Source organism: Zonotrichia albicollis, chromosome 8, assembly GCF_047830755.1.
Source record: "Zonotrichia albicollis isolate bZonAlb1 chromosome 8, bZonAlb1.hap1, whole genome shotgun sequence".
In the NCBI taxonomy this organism is placed as follows: Eukaryota; Metazoa; Chordata; class Aves; order Passeriformes; family Passerellidae; genus Zonotrichia; species Zonotrichia albicollis.
The window spans coordinates 2,817,227-2,833,106 of NC_133826.1; the positions used below are offsets into that span (position 1 = coordinate 2,817,227).

A 15,880-nucleotide genomic window follows, 5' to 3' on the forward strand; every position below is an offset into this window, starting at 1 on the left:
GGGGATCAGCTCAGAGTTTTAAGCCTGAGATTTCGGGAGTGATGTAAATCAGTGTGAGGGTGTAGATGTGGGAGCAAGTTGGAGGGGAAGGTAAAATGAGTTGCCTTCCAGTGCTGCCAGTTTTGTAAAGTGATTGAAATGAGCATCATTCCCCCAAAACAGAGGGTTTGGGCTCCCTCTCATTGCAGTGCACCCTCACTGCTGCCTGTTTGTCTGAGTGCTCATTCCTGCCTGCTCCAATTTCCTCCCCTGCTGTTTTCCAGTTCCCTGAGCTGCTGTTTGAGGAGGAGACAGAGCAGTGTGCAGACCTGTGCCTGAGGCTCCTGAGGCACTGCAGCAGCAGCATTGGCCCCATCAGGTCCCACGCCAGTGCCTCCCTGTACCTGCTCATGAGGCAGAACTTCGAGATCGGGAACGTGAGTCCTGCTGCTCTCCCTGGCTTCTTGCAGACAGTGGGGTTGGGGTGCTGGCTGTGGGTGCAGTCCCCCACAGAAATGGGGGGCACCCTGCTTCTGGCCAGGGGCTGTGAGGGGATTGACAGCACAGATAATGGGATTCCAGATTTTAGGCTTGACCAAACCAAAACCATCCGGGATCAAGGATGGTTCACGAGAGCGTCATCCTGTTCAGGGTGTGTGAGAGGAGACCATGTGCAAACAGACAACATTAATATTTTTGCAGGAGAATCTTTATCTGGAATTAAATAATCATCAGATTTTGATGTTTGGCTGCACCAGGTTTATTCTAATCACTGCTTTGAGACAGCCTTTCTTGCAAAACTTCAGTTTTCTTTCTCTGTCATGTCAGGAGGAGGGTGCCATGACTAAAGCACTGTCTCCAGGCTGCTGAAATACCATAACAACATCTCTGTTGCAGAACTTTGCCAGAGTGAAGATGCAGGTGACCATGTCCCTGTCATCCCTGGTGGGGACCTCCCAAAACTTCAATGAAGAATTCCTGCGGCGTTCCCTCAAGACTATTCTGACATATGCTGAGGAGGATCTGGAACTCAGGGAGACAACATTTCCTGACCAGGTAAAAGACAGAAACCACAAGACAAGCAATGAGTAATTCATTAACAGGCTGTGCCTAAACCTCCATCTAGAACTGGAATTTGCAGGTATTCCCTGGAAATAGTTTGGGTTTTAGTTTTTTTAATCATCTAACCACATAAAACTCAGGTCTCTTATTAGTTCTGATGAGATGCAAACACACAAGGATACAGAGTGCCTGTGTTCCTCACATAACAATGTGTAGCTCAATTCCCATTGCCAGTTCTTTACAACAGCTTATTTTTCACAGGTCCAGGATTTAGTGTTCAACCTCCATATGATCCTGTCAGACACAGTTAAAATGAAGGAGCACCAGGAAGATCCAGAAATGCTGATTGATCTGATGTACAGGTAGAGTTGGCGCTGTAGGGACAGGAGATGTCAGAGCTCCACATGGGTTTGGGCTCAGATGCTGCACATTTGGGCACTTACAGGACTTGGTTGTGGAGCAGTTTGGGTCTCACTGCTCACAGACCAATCTGTGCCTGTCTGCTGTGTTTGACTGTGGTGCTGAGAGGTTTTGTTTGGCATTTGGACAGCTTATCTTGGATAAAAGGAGTTTTCATTCCCCAGCCATCCCTGGAAATCTCATCTTCCACCTGAGTAGGGAACTCTCCCTGCTTCCTTCAGGGAAAACTTGGGGGTCTTCCAGCACCTGCTTGCCCAGAAGGCTTTTTGGTGGTACATACAATGGTGTCCATATGCAAAAGATATTCCAGAGCCAAGTTAGGCTCCCAAGTGCCAAATTTCATGGTGCTGTCTGCACAAATGGCCCTGAGGGCTTCTGTTGCAGGGAGCCAGGCAGGTGTGCTCTGATTGTGCCACATCTTTAATTGCCACCAGTCTCAGGTGAGACATGGGCTTTGGGCAGGAGCTTCAGCATCACCCACTGCTCACCCACCACTAGCTGGCTCAGAAATCTGTGGTTCAGGGTGACTTTCCATCCCAACAGCTTCTTGTCTCAGGGATTTCCACACAGCACCAAGGGGGTTGGTGTTTAAGCAGAAGTGACTAAACACAACGTGTAAAAGCCATGCTGAAGGGCTGTGCCGGTTCAGAAGGAAAGGACATGGAAGCACAGAGGTTTTGTCTCCCTTCAGGATTGCCAAGGGCTACCAGAATTCCCCTGACCTGAGGCTGACGTGGCTGCAGAACATGGCAGGGAAACATTCCGAGAGGAGCAACCACGCCGAGTCTGCCCAGTGCCTGGTGCACTCTGCAGCCCTGGTGGCCGAGTACCTGAGCATGCTGGAGGACAGGAAATACCTCCCTGTGGGCTGTGTGACATTCCAGGTGGGCATCATCCTCCCCAAGGGGTGTTTGGGCTTTGCTGCTGCCCTACAAACTGTTTCCATGTGCTGGGAGTTCTGTGCCTACATCCTCAAACCATGCTCGCTGTTTGTTGCATGAATGAGATGCTGCTCTGTGAGGAAGTGTGTGTTTTATACAGATCCTCTACAAAAATAGATGTATTTTATATATGCACTATAAAAATAGCAATATTTTACATATATACTCTACAAAAATAGATGTATTTTATATATACGCTACAAAAATAGTAATATTTTACATATATACTCTATAAAAATAGAAAGCCATATTTTACATATATACTCCACAAAAATAGAAAGCCATATTTTACGTATATACTCCACAAATATAGAAAGCTATATTTTATATATACATGTATATACTCTACAAAAATAGAAAGCCACCTCTACAGAAATTCCAGGATCTGACTGCAAATCAGTTGCCTTTCAAAGTATTGAAAGTGTTGAGTGTTGTTTGAATTGAGTAAATGTATTTTTATCTCTTGTATCTCCCCAGAACATATCTTCCAATGTTTTGGAAGAGTCAGCAGTTTCTGATGATGTTGTGTCCCCAGATGAAGAAGGAATCTGTTCTGGGAAGTATTTTACAGAAGCTGGTCTGGTGGGATTGCTGGAACAGGCTGCAGCATCTTTCTCCATGGTAGAAGACTTTCATTTCTTTACCTCCCTTCTCCAGCAGTCTCACACTGCTGGGCAGTAGGAAGGAAAATGTTTTCTCTCTGAGTGTATTATTCTATTGTAAATGCTTAATTTGCACAGAACAATTGGAGTTTTAATTGTTTAAGACAGCTTGGTTTGCCCTCTGGAGTGAACCAAGGAAAAGGAGTGAATTAATTCCCATGACACAACATGAAGTGTCATTCAGTGGGGTTAAGCACAAGTAGCAATAAATCCAGAGCAAAACCCTGGAGTTCCTGCTCAGCCCCTCCGTGCAGTGACTGCCCACGATGGGCTGGACCCATTCAGGAGAGAGATCCTGAGGGTATTCCCAAGTCCATCTCTTCTGGGATGCCAGAAGTGTTGCAGAAGTCACACAGGCTGGAGATGAACTGAACAGAAAAAGCTGAAATGTGCACTTGAGCTTTTCCATATTTAATGCCCATAGGTTTGGTTAGGATCCTGTTTAGCTTGTTCTGCTCTTGTGCCTGTGTCCATCCAAAATATCCCAGGGTTGGTTATGTTAATGATCCTCATTACTGGCAGCAGGGTGTAATGCACCAGGCTCTTGATTTCAGGGGTAACTGGGGATTTTATTCCATTTCTCTCTGGGTACATTTGAAGAAATGATGTGATTATCCCACAGTGGAGTCTCAGCCACTTTTTCATTTTATAGTTTTATCATTTAAATGCTGTGTGTGTAATTCTGGCTGTTGAATTGATGGAGCAATCTGATGGGCCTTATTTTTGTAGGCTGGCATGTATGAAGCAGTTAATGAGGTTTACAAAGTCCTTATTCCTATTCATGAAGCCAACAGAGATGCCAAGAAGTTGTCTACTATTCATGGTAAACTGCAGGAAGCATTCAGCAAGATTGTTCACCAGGTAATGGTTTGAATTTTCAGCTGCAGGGTGAATTGTGAAGAAACTTCAAATGCTCAGTGCAAGGAAAATGAAAAACCATTATTCTCGGATTCCAGAGAATTGTCAAATGATGATCCACAGTAAATACAAGGATCATTAACAGTTTTTTTTTCCCCTGGAATTTAATATGAGAGAACATGACAAACCAAGATTTGTTGTAACTTCAGAACTATCCAAGACTTAAAAATTCCAGTTTACCCCTTCAGATGTTCTTTTAAACTGTTTTGCATGCTGGGAAAACCCACTGTACCTTGCCTTTAGCCTGGTAGGTAACATCCAGAAATGCTGGGGGGTTTATTTGTTCATTCATGTGGTGGTTAAAGAATTGAAGGAACCTTTCCAAACCTGGATGGTGCAGAAGCCACCAGCTAAATTAAGGGCTGTAGGGCCTGGCTGTGCTGGGCCAGAGGAGGCTGCTTTGGCTGCATGATGACTTAGAACCATTGAAACCATTGCAGGCTTATTGCTGGTCATGTTTTGGCCTTTGAAACTTTTTTTTTTGGTTTCTGTGACATGCCCTTTTTACTTTTTATCACACAGAGCACTGGCTGGGAGGTAGGTAACTCCATCTTAGTTAGCAAAGAACACTAATTGAGTTTCCAGATGACTCACGCCAACGCTTGCCCACATGTGCTAGCTGTGGGTGTTTCTGTTGCTGTCTGCTGTTTAAAACAATTCATTAACCAAAGAAATCCCAATAAACCATGGTTGTAGTAGGAATTTCTTCATAAGCAGCTGTAGGTAGTGCATGGATGCTGACGTGTTCCACTAATGAGGTTCTTTGGTGAATGAGCCACTGTATCATCACTAGTTTGTTTTTATAATTTGTTTATATTTCTTTCCATCAGCATTGACACAGAAAATCATCCCTCCATACCATATTTTCTTTCACCCCACCCACAGGGGTCGATTTAAGCACCAATGCTCAGAGGTACCAAACACAAACCTGGTTTGCTGCAGGTGCACCTTTGATCTCAGAGGAGAAACTGCTTCCTTTTGTTCTCACTCAATTTATGTAGGGCTTTATCTAGCAGTAAAAGGGCTCAGTTGTGTTGACTGGGGCCAGTTTTGCTGCCTGGGTTTTTGAGGAGGCTGTGTGCTCACAGTTCTGCAACACACACCACGAGAACCACGCTTTTGGGTTAAAAATGGGCAAAAGCAATTGTATGATCTGCAGGGCCACTTTGACTCCAGCCCCAGTCCAGTTGGCACAGTGGGTGCATGAGCACGGAGAAGTCTCAGAAAGCACTGAAAAGCTCTGTGAATATGATGTTCTTTGTTTAGGCTTCATCTTTCCAGTTTATTTTTGCTTTTCTATGGATCAGGCAGCTCATTTTGGGCCACCTCCCTCCAGGTTTCCACCACACATTTACTGAACCGAGGCTGAGACAAAAAAACCTTTGGTGTTGTGGGACATAATTAAGGCTGGTGATGTCTGAATGTCAGCTTCAATTCCAGCCTGGCAAAAAATGGAAATTGAGCAGCTTAAAATAAACCCTGACACTTCAGGGCTGGCCCTGGAAATCATCCCCTTGTCCCCATGGAAGGTCCAGGCAGACACACCCCAGCAGAGAACCTGTGCTAGGTGTGGAAATGATGTAAATGTGTTCAACAAGGCCTGTGAGCATCTGTTTTATTATTCTGCCCCTAAATCGACCCCTGGAGAGACTCCTGCCATTGGTTATGATTCTAACACCACTTGGTCATGTTTTACTGCATGGTAAAAGACACCGTGGGTTCAGCTCTCGTCTGTCATCGTGCTCCTTCATTGCCACACTTTTTCTGACCTTTGTGCTTTGTAGCTTTCAGGTTTGTTGCATGTTTTGCCCTTTTTTCCCCTCCCCTTATTTTAAATATTTTAATGGATGCTTGCCCCCTCCCTTTTTTTTTTTAATTTAAAATTTATTTGCTGCCAATTTGCTGCTTGTTTGTTTTATGGAATTTCCCTAATTAAATACTTTCTGTTTTCTCCTCTATCGCCCTGGTTGCTGACCCTCCTCCCCACTCTTACTATTGTCTGTTGTGGTAAGTTCCTACTTGTGGAATTTTTTTTCCCTTTCTCTGCCCCTTTTCCCCCCACCTCCCCTGTTTGTTTTTGGTTTGGTTTTTTTTTTTGTTTTACACTGTGGAACCCCCAATTTCATTTTAGCAAAGAGCTATGCCAACAGCAGCACCCCCATCATGGCACAAAGAATGTGGTGTTGCCAACTACAAGCATTGCTGTGTCCTGGGTCGGGCACCAGAGCATTCCTGAGCTCTCCTTAAACACACCAGCTGATGGGCTTTGTGTGCTTATTCATGGAATAAATGTTGAATTCATTCTATTTGTTTGTTTTCCAGTTAGGAAAATTAAGAAAAAATCTTTTCATGCTGTGCCACGAGAATTTAAAAACTCTTTTTAAGCTGTACATGGGGTGGTTGCCAGTGGATAATAGGGCTCCAGGAGCTGATTCTTTCCCAGAAAATTAATATTGGAAGACTTGGAGTAGTTGGCAACACTGCAAAGGACCTTGGGTTAAAATTGAGCAGGAAAATAACAGTACTGAGTTTGATAAAGATGGGTTGGATTCTGCATTTTGAAGGAGTTGCTTTTGTTCCTGCACCCTTCAGGCAGCAGCTGCTGTCCTGGAGGAGGAAGCAGTGATCCCTCTTGCATCTGATTTATCTTTAATTTCCCCCCAAATCTTGTTGGCAAAGCTTTTTGTGTGCGTGCAAGAGATAACCCCAAAACTTTATTCCCAGCAATTTGGAAAGGTATTTACCATGCATAATAACAAATCATGAACCTTCATAAGTCATGGTGGCTGTTACCTGCTCTGCCAGTTGTGTGATGGCTATTCAGTGTTCACCTTCATTCTCTTCTCCTCCCAAAATCCTATTATTTTTTGATAAAATAATAGGAGATATGATGCTTTTAATAATTCCTCCCTCATATCTGCATTTTTAGCTCTTGCCAGAAACAAGACCACAGAGCATTTAATGATTTGTTCAGTTTTCCCTGCTGTGGCTGGGAAGTGGTTTGGTGTTGGCTGAGTTTGAGATGCCAGGCATGGAGCTGATCCCAGGCAAGTGGCAGCTCCTGAATGTCCCTGGTAGGCCTGGAGTGGTCTGGAAGTGTTTCCCTAAAGGGATTTGCTCCATTCCCTTGTGTCCAGGCACAGATTCCCAGCCCCAACATCAGGGGCTCCTCACTGCTGCCTCTGGGTTCCTCTAACTGGGATCCAGCATCTGGATTGACCAGGGAGAGCCAGAGCAGCATGGGCATGAGCTGGGGCCTGACCTCACACAGGGACAGGGAATCTCACCAGGCTTCCCTGGAGCTCTGCCACTGCTGAGCTCCCCAGTGCCCCAAAACTCTGATTTTATGCATTTAGTAAATGCCAGCAGGACTCCTCAGGGATTTATGCTGATCAACAGACAGCATTCTCTTCCTCCCTTATCATTTTTACCCTGCCTGTGACAAGGAGCTTCCTGGGCAGGTGTCCATGGTAAAAACTCACTTGTAGGGATCTGGTTGTGCAAATGCTTCCCACCCTGGAAACTCTTGGCCCAGGAGGGAGGAAAAAGCTCATGAATTAGAAATCTGTGTGTCCTCAACCACCCAGTGCCAGGGTTGGGGCAGGATCCCACAAACTTTGGCTCTGGGGAGCTGATCCATGTGGCAGCTCCCCCCAGGCAGGGTCATGGAATGGTTTGGGTTGGAAAGGACCTTAAAGAGATCAGGTTCCAACCCCACCTTGGGAAGGACTTTAAGAAAGGAGCCCTGGAGTCAGAGCCCTCTGTCTGTGACAGTGAGGTGGAAGCTGGAATTGCTGAGTGTTCAGGGATTTTAGTGTGGATAATGTTACCCAAAACTGAGGCTTTGAAAAGGTAGTGATGAAGAAAAAGGGGCTCAATTTTGCATGGATCCAGAGGAATGGGCACTGAACAAAGGCAGGGAGTGCAGGGAAATGGCAGCCTCCAGTGAAACAGCAGCAGCTCTGCAGCTGGAGCTCCCACCTGGGAGGGCTCCTGGGTGTGCTGAGAGCCTGGGGTTTCAGTGGGGCTGCAGGAGAGCCCCTCTCTGCAGGAGGATTCCCAGAGGGACAGGCTCTAGAGCAGGGCCCAGGAGCTCTGGTGTTGCTGTTTTGGGATGAGTGAGGGCTGCTCCTCACCCCAGGTGCCTCCAGGAGGGCAGAGCTCAGCTCTGAAGTGGAAGTTTTTGGCCCTCAGGCACCTCCAGGGGGATGCTCCAGAGTTTCCTCCAGCCAGGAGAAGAAGGCAATGGCCATGCCAGTGGTTTTTGCAGACTGGAGTTTGCCTGAAGGGTTTTTTAATTTTAGTTTGGCTTATTTATCCTCTTTGCCTTCCGTAGATCGTGTTCACCATCACCACAAGAGATCAGTTTTGCTATAGCAAAGTACTAAAATAAAACCTGGCAGCCAGGACGCCTGTAAGGGCTGTTTGAAACCAAACCCTAACCCAGCTCAGGGACCCTGAGTGTCCTTTACTGCATCACATTTGTCACGAGAGTAAAGGTGAACATTTTGGAGTTTCTTGCTGAAAGGCACCCCTGGTTTGTGCATGCAGCGTGAGTTCTTTAACACAAGCAAGGTGTGTTTAATTTTTAAAGCATTTTTCTTCTCTCTCTCTCTCTCTCTCTCTTTTTTAATCAGATTTTCTCCGTTGCCTTTCCAGCAAAAAATCTTTCTTGTTTCTCTCCTTTTGTTGCGTTTCGGGGCCAAATTCACCACTGGCTCCCCTGGAAGCAGGTACATGGCACAGGATTGCATCTGCTTTCACCAGGAGTGACTTTGGCCCTCCCTCCTAGGCAGTTCCTAGAGAGTGTAACACTCCCAGCTGGAATGCTGGTTCAGGAGCACTGTGTGTGTGTGTGAGTGAACTGGACATTGACTTGGGCCCAACCCTGCAATTCCTGGAGGGTGGATGTGGGGGGAATCCATGCTGGGTGATTCCAATGGTGTCTGACCCTGCACAGGCTTTGGAGAGCCTCAGATAATGATCCCAACAAAGGGATTGATTTGCCTTTGGCTGCCTCGCAGAGATCTGATGCTTCTTAAGCTGAAAGAGAATAGATGTAGGTGGGATATTGGGAAGGAATTGATCCCTGTGAGGGTGGTGAGTCTCCATTTCCCACAGAAGCTGTGAATCCCTGGGAGTGTCCCAGGCCAGGCTGGACAGGGCTTGGAGCACTCTGGGACAGTGGGAGGTGTCCCTGCCATGGCAGGGGTGGCACTGGATGGGCTTTGAGGTCCCTCCCAACCCAAAGCATTCCATAATTCCATGCTGGCACCTCCAGGCTCCTCCTGGGCTGGGAGAAGTCATTGCAGGGTTGGGCCAATGGTCGTAACTGATCCACAGAATTCCATGTTAGTTTATAATTCCATTGTGGTGTTTGCTGCTAAATGCATCCATGCTGAGTTCCAGGTGTGTTTATTTTTCTTTCTCTTCTTTCTTTCTAATTTTTTTCCCCTTGGTTTTGAATTTCTTTTCATTTTTTGCATAAATTCAGGAGCCTGTCTGCAGCCGTGCTTGGGGGTGTGGATGTCTCCACCCTGAAATAACCTCTTATTTCTCCATCCCTAGGATGGAAAGAGGATGTTTGGCACCTACTTCCGAGTTGGTTTTTATGGCACCAAGTTTGGAGACCTGGATGAGCAGGAGTTTGTTTACAAGGAGCCTGCAATAACCAAGCTGGCTGAAATCTCCCATCGGCTGGAGGTGAGAGGGTCTCACTGGAAGTTTAATTGCTTCCCATCAGTTATTGCACAGGAACAGCCCCTCAGAAAAGCAGTTTGGGTGTCTGAGAGCTGGGGCTGGTGTCCCCTGCCCTCCTGCTGGTGCCACCAGCAGGAATTCCCTGATCAGAGGCTCTCCCTGAAAATTTGTGGTGTTCCCATTATCTTTCTACTCCGGTAGGGTCTTCCCAAGGCATAGACTGAATCTTTGTTAGTCTCTTCTTTATCTTCTGGTTTCTCCAAGGTGTCCTTGTGGTCCATAAGTTCTGCATTCCAGATGTCCAACCTCAGCAGTCCATCTCTCTCTCCCAGGCTGTGTTCACTGAAGCACAGCAGAGTTGGTTTAACAAAACTTAAAGCTCCATTAATTTTCCCAGGCTGTGCTCCCATCAAAGTAGGTTATGACAATGTTGCTAAATGCTGGCTAAGAGTAATTTAGGAATATCTCAGTATTTATAATTAATATATATATAGGTTATGATTGAAAGAGTTAATTTAAGTGTTAACTAAAATAATTAACTGAAATTCAAACATTCTATCATTTCCAACACCAGTGGATCCCAAACTGACCAGTTTTAGTTGCACACAGACACAAAACAAACTCAAATGCCTTGTTCAGAACCAGGCACTGTTGGAAGGCTCTTCTGCTTTCCAGGGCTTATTTTTTCCCATTGCCCTGGAATGTGACTGTTGGAATTCTCCTGGGTTCAGCAGATCACATTCTGCCAAAGGCATGTGGAGCTTCACCCTCCCTGAACGTGCCTTTGCCCCCCAGCCCCCACCAGGGCTGCATTTGATGGTTTTTTCCTTTCTCCTTGGTTGTAGGGGTTTTATGGAGAACGGTTTGGGGAAGATGTGCTGGAGGTGATCAAGGACTCAAACCCTGTGGACAAATGTAAACTTGATCCCAACAAGGTAAGGGCACAAGTGCAGGTGTAGAGATACTCCAGGTGCAAATTCTGCCCTGAATTTCACTATGTGGGCAACAAAATCCATGTACTGAACATCTTGTGGCTGCTTGGGAGGAGAGTTAGGGAAAATAATTCCAGCAAGGGATGCAGGATTGGCCGTTCCCTTCCCTGGCCTGGTAGTGGTGGGTGGGAAGGGAGGAGGTGAAAGGACAGGGCTGTGCTGGCCCTGCTCTGCTGGGTGCAAGGCAGGAGGGGCTGGGCCATTCCCTGCAGCATTTTGTCACCTTTGTGCCACGTCCTTTAAGAGCAGCAGAAAGAGCAGGAGCAGGCCTGGGAAACAGGGCAGGGCATGACCTGCAAGGAAGGGTTTAGATTGGTTATTGGGGAGAAATTCATTGTGAGGTGGTGGATGCCCAGAGAAGCTGTGGCTGCCCCTGGATCCCTGGAAGTGTTGGAGAAGGTTGAAGCCACCTGGTTTAGGGGAAGGTGTCGCTGCCTGTGCTAGGGGTGGGCTGGATGGGCTTTAAGCTCCCTCCCACACAAGGCATTGCATGATTCCATGATATGAGAGGCATGAGAAGGGAAGGACAGCGAGCTGTGCTTTACCCAGCCCACAAACTGGCAGCAGCAGCACCTCAGCCCCTCAGATGTGAGCGGGATTTCTGAAGGCAAAACCCAGCCCCAGTTTGTGCAGTGGTGGTGTTGGGAGGACACAGCTCCAGCTGAGGAGCACATTCCCTGCTGCAGGCCTACATCCAGATCACCTACGTGGAGCCCTACTTCGACACGTACGAGATGAAGGACAGGATCACCTACTTTGACAAGAACTACAACCTGCGGCGCTTCATGTACTGCACGCCCTTCACGCTGGACGGGCGCGCCCACGGCGACCTGCACGAGCAGTTCAAGCGCAAGACCATCCTCACCACCTCCCACGCCTTCCCCTACATCAAAACCAGGATCAACGTCATCCACAAGGAGGAGGTGAGCCTGGGCATGGGGGGAATGGGGCCTGCTGGTGCAGGAGGCTCCTTCAGCTCCGTTCCAGCTCAGTGTGGGAATGTTCCTCACTCGGGGTCACCAAACGTGGTGGTGTTCAAAGGGGCCCCAGGATGAGGGAAAAGATGAGAATCTTGACTCTTACATTTCAGAAGGTTGATTTATTATTTTAAGATATATATTATATTAAAAGAAAATTATATACTAAAAGAATAGAAGAAAAGATTTCATCAGAAGGCTAGCAAGAAATAGAAAGGAGGAATGGAATGATAAGAAAATCTTGTACTGCTTACAGCTTCAACACAGGTGGCTGTCCTTGATCATCAAGTAAAAACAGTTTCACATGCTGGGTAAACAATTTTTTAAATCAGATTCTAAAGCAGCAAAACATGGAGAAGCTGAAGCTTCTCAGGAGAAAAGATCTTAACAAAAAAATTTTTCATTAAATATGTCCATGACAGCTTAGGGGTTCCTAGGGATTTCTCCCTGTTGCCATTCAACCCAAAGTAAGCCCAGACTGATTGAGGGATGTGTCTGCCCCACCACCTCCACACCTGGTACATGGAGGAGCACTTGGAGAGCTCTGCAGGCTGGGCTGGGTTGGTGTCAGAGCAGCCTGGTCTTAGTTTTATAAATTATGAGTTTTATAGGATTTTAATAAATTAAAAATGGAGTTCTATTTTTTAATAGTTTTTAAGGATAAATTGTTTAATTAAAAAACGACATTTAAATTATTTTTCTTTTTAAGTTAGTAATTAATTATTTGTGGTTTGTAATGTGGATTTTTTTATTTAATTGTGTAATGAAGAAAGTGAAGAAGGATTCGTTTTTGTTTTATATATATTATTTATATATATAACAAAATTTATATATATAGTTTCATATATTTTAAGTTTTTAAATTCTATGTTTTTTATTATATGGTATTATATACTTTAAATTATATATTTATGATCTAAATTATATATTTATAATCTTAGTTTTATTATTTAATTTTGGAACCTTTTTTTAATGGTTTTAGGTCAAATGTAATGTTCTCTTGGGGGTTAGTGTCTGTCAGCACAGAAAGTCTGAAATTCTCAGTAAGGAGGGTTCCAACACCACCCCACTGTGGCCTGGGTGTTGCTGAAGGTCTGTGCCTGCTTGCCAAGCTCAGCCATAACAAAAATCCTGTTCTGTTCCTTGCTTAGATCATTTTGACCCCCATCGAGGTCGCCATCGAGGACATGCAGAAGAAAACCCAGGAATTGGCTTTTGCCACCCACCAGGACCCTGCAGACCCCAAGATGCTGCAGATGGTGCTGCAGGGATCAGTAGGTACCACAGTGAATCAGGTGAGGATCCCTGTCCCAGCTGGGCTCTGCAGTGCACAGCCCTTGTTTCTCAATCCCCTGGAATTTGTGCAGGCTGTGGGATGTGTTTGGGGTCACTTAGGGCAGGGCTAGGCCAGCTGTTCCCAGGGATTTTGTATTTGAGTAAGAGTCTTGAAAATGTGAAAACTGGGAAGAAACATCCCTCCCTCAGTTGCTGCTCCTCCCTGGCACTTGCAGATGTTTCTGCCTGCTGCACTTCCCTGAACTTTCCCTTTGTTAGCCAGGCTCTGCAGGATTGTGTCCTGCTGTGGATTCTCAACAAAATGGAAAGCAGTGGAGAAAAACTGAGGAAAAGCTAAAGGAGCCTGAGTACAGCACAGTGCACAAGCTGGAAAGAAATCAGCTGGAGTTCTGAGGGCTGGGTTGAGTTTGTGGTGCTGGCAAACACTCCCTGGCTTCCATCTGCATTGTTTAAACTTTGCCTCAGTTGTGAGTTGAGCAAACTTTGTCAGGACTCCTTATAAAGGAAAACAAATGGAGAATCTGTGCAGTTTCTCACACTGTTTTCCAGAAGCAGAGTTTTAAATAAAACAAAGCAAGGCCCAAAGGCGACTCAGTTGTCACTGAGGTTGGTGATTTACACCAGATTTCCCAGCTGCAGCTCTTCAGGGTGCTTTGTGTAAGGAAATGCTGTGTTTTGGGGATGTTTTCTATGTGGCTGAACTTTCTCCAGTGATTGGATGTGACAGACAGTTCCCAGCAGCTCACTGTGCCCCTTCTCTCCTAAAGGGACCATTAGAAGTTGCACAAGTTTTCTTGTCTGAAATCCCCAACGATCCAAAGCTCTTCAGACACCACAACAAACTCCGCCTCTGCTTCAAGGACTTCACCAAAAGGTAAGGAAAGGGTTCCCAGGGCCCTGCCAGGTGCAGAGGCTGCTGCTGCCACCCCAGCAGGGCCACTGCAGTGAGCCAGGGCTGTCCTGCTGTCCCTCCAGCTCCCAGCTTCCCTGTGCTGCTCCTTCCCCTCCTGCCAGCCCTTCCCTGGCGGTGCTGCTGCTCCCTGGCTTCCTGGCCTTGCAGGGAGGAATTGATCAGGGAGGAATTGATCCCAGCTCAGCTGTGAAATGTCCCAGAAAAATCACAACAGGCCAGAGCTCCCAGCCTGGCAGGGTCAGGTGGAACTGCTGCACTGGCCAGGAGATGAAATTTCCTTCTGAAGTGAATTTCTCCAAGCAGAGTGGAGGGATGCTGGCACAGTTCCCTGGAGAAATGTGCTGGCTGCTCTACTTTCCTTGAGTCATGCAAACTGCAGCATCTTTTACAGCACCAAGAAATTTTAAAAACCACCAAAATAATTGAAATTAAAAAGCTGTGAGCAAATAGATCCAGTGGAAGCATAGTTTTCCCTTCTGAAATAAATGGCTTTACTGATACAGCTGTTTTCCTACCCTTTATTTAAATTACATCTTTGCAAGCAGAAGAGTTCTAGATGAACATCCCAGGCTGCTGTTTGTTAATCTCTCCTGATTCTATCCATCTTTAAATCCTCTGGGACTGGAAGCGGCTCTGTGGAAATTAGCTTTTCATTTCTCTTCAGAGAGGATAAATGTAACTGGAGGGTAAATGACAATAAAGAAGGAGTTGTCACTCTGGAAATGGGAGATGTGACACCCTCTCCTTGCCCCCTGGACACCAGGTGGTTCAGCTGAGCCCTGATGACCCAAAGACAGGACAGAGGGTATTCCCTGTTATCCCAGAGGGACAGAGTGGCTGTGTTTGTGCTGTTGGATGGACAGACCTGCAGCCAGGGGCTGTGTCTGCGTGCCCAGCCCTCTCAGAGGGTTTGTGTTGCAGGTGTGAGGATGCCCTGAGGAAGAACAAGAGCCTGATCGGGCCGGACCAGAAGGAATATCAGCGCGAGCTGGAGCGCAACTACCACCGCCTCAAGGAGGCCCTGCAGCCCCTGATCAACAGGAAGATCCCACAGCTCTACAAGGCAGTGCTGCCTGTCACGTGCCACAGGTGCATATTTGGGTTCCTCTCGGGGCACAGGGTGTGAAACTGAGGGCTCTGAGCTTCCCTGGATCCTGTGCCATCCATTTGTGTTTGGTCCTGGCTCTCCTGGCTGAGCCCGTCCCTGTTCCCTTCTGTCCCTCCTGAGAGCAATTCCCTTCCCAGCAGCTGTGGTAGGTGGTGTTTGCAATGTTCCTTTTGTTCCTCAGCTAGGACAGTCGGTTTTTTGTTTGTTTCCATCCTGTATCCCATTCCTTTTAGATGCAAAACCACCCTCAGCAGGGCAGGACTTTATTCCCAGTGAAAATGGGATCAGGCGCTCCAGTGGGGGGAAGTTGTTGCTGGAAAACCAGGAAGCTGGAGATTGGCTTTGTGTGAGACAGGACATGAAAATCCCAGTGGGAATCACAGGATCACAGAAGGGTTTGGGTTGGAAAGGTCTTAAACACCATCCAGTCCCACCCCTGCCAGAGCAGGCTGCTCCAACCTGGTCTGGAACAATTCCATCTTTGGGGTGGCCAAAACCTCCATGTGCAGCTCATGGATCAGCAGGGGGATTTGGGGTACAGCCCCTTTCCAGCCAGGCTGTGGCTCCCAGAACAGGGCCAGGAGAGGTTCCCAGCAGGAATCTGGGATTTCTGTGGAGTTCCCTGGCAGCAGGGCAAGGCTGGATGTTCCTGCAGCTGAACTCGGGTGGTTTCTGGCTGGGAGTGCTGCAGGAAGGTCCCTTCCCTCCCTGCCCAGCTTTGGGATGCTGCAGCTGTGTCCCAGCTGTGTCCCAGCTGTTCCCTGGCAAATTTTCCTGGCTGGCATGGTGGGAACACCAGAGCTTCCCTCCCCACCCAGCCAGGCACCCTACAAATGCTTTGGTGTGGTAATTATTGTCTGATCAGATAATCAGCCTAATACAGGTATGACATGAAATATCCTGAAAATCATAG

At 46.8% G+C, this 15,880-nt stretch overlaps 1 protein-coding gene across 18 annotated transcripts in view; it reads left to right on the top strand.

Annotated features, from left to right (window-relative positions):
- DOCK7 (dedicator of cytokinesis 7) overlaps window positions 1-15,880 on the top strand; it is a 95,707-nt gene that overhangs the window by 79,389 nt on the left and 438 nt on the right. For 11 of the 18 annotated variants that reach the window (XM_074545644.1, XM_074545648.1, XM_074545652.1 and 8 more), the window contains 13 exons: window positions 264-416; window positions 877-1,035; window positions 1,303-1,403; window positions 2,153-2,345; window positions 2,880-3,023; window positions 3,794-3,925; window positions 4,505-4,519; window positions 9,560-9,685; window positions 10,528-10,617; window positions 11,361-11,597; window positions 12,802-12,945; window positions 13,714-13,820; window positions 14,781-14,948. In XM_074545644.1, coding sequence (XP_074401745.1) covers window positions 264-416; window positions 877-1,035; window positions 1,303-1,403; window positions 2,153-2,345; window positions 2,880-3,023; window positions 3,794-3,925; window positions 4,505-4,519; window positions 9,560-9,685; window positions 10,528-10,617; window positions 11,361-11,597; window positions 12,802-12,945; window positions 13,714-13,820; window positions 14,781-14,948 — 1,769 coding nt within the window. Of the gene's footprint in view, window positions 1-263; window positions 417-876; window positions 1,036-1,302; window positions 1,404-2,152; window positions 2,346-2,879; window positions 3,024-3,793; window positions 3,926-4,504; window positions 4,520-5,994; window positions 8,518-9,550; window positions 9,686-10,527; window positions 10,618-11,360; window positions 11,598-12,801; window positions 12,946-13,713; window positions 13,821-14,780; window positions 14,949-15,880 lie in introns of those variants that run through there. The other 7 variants (XM_074545645.1, XM_074545649.1, XM_074545651.1 and 4 more) reach the window with 3 other exon arrangements.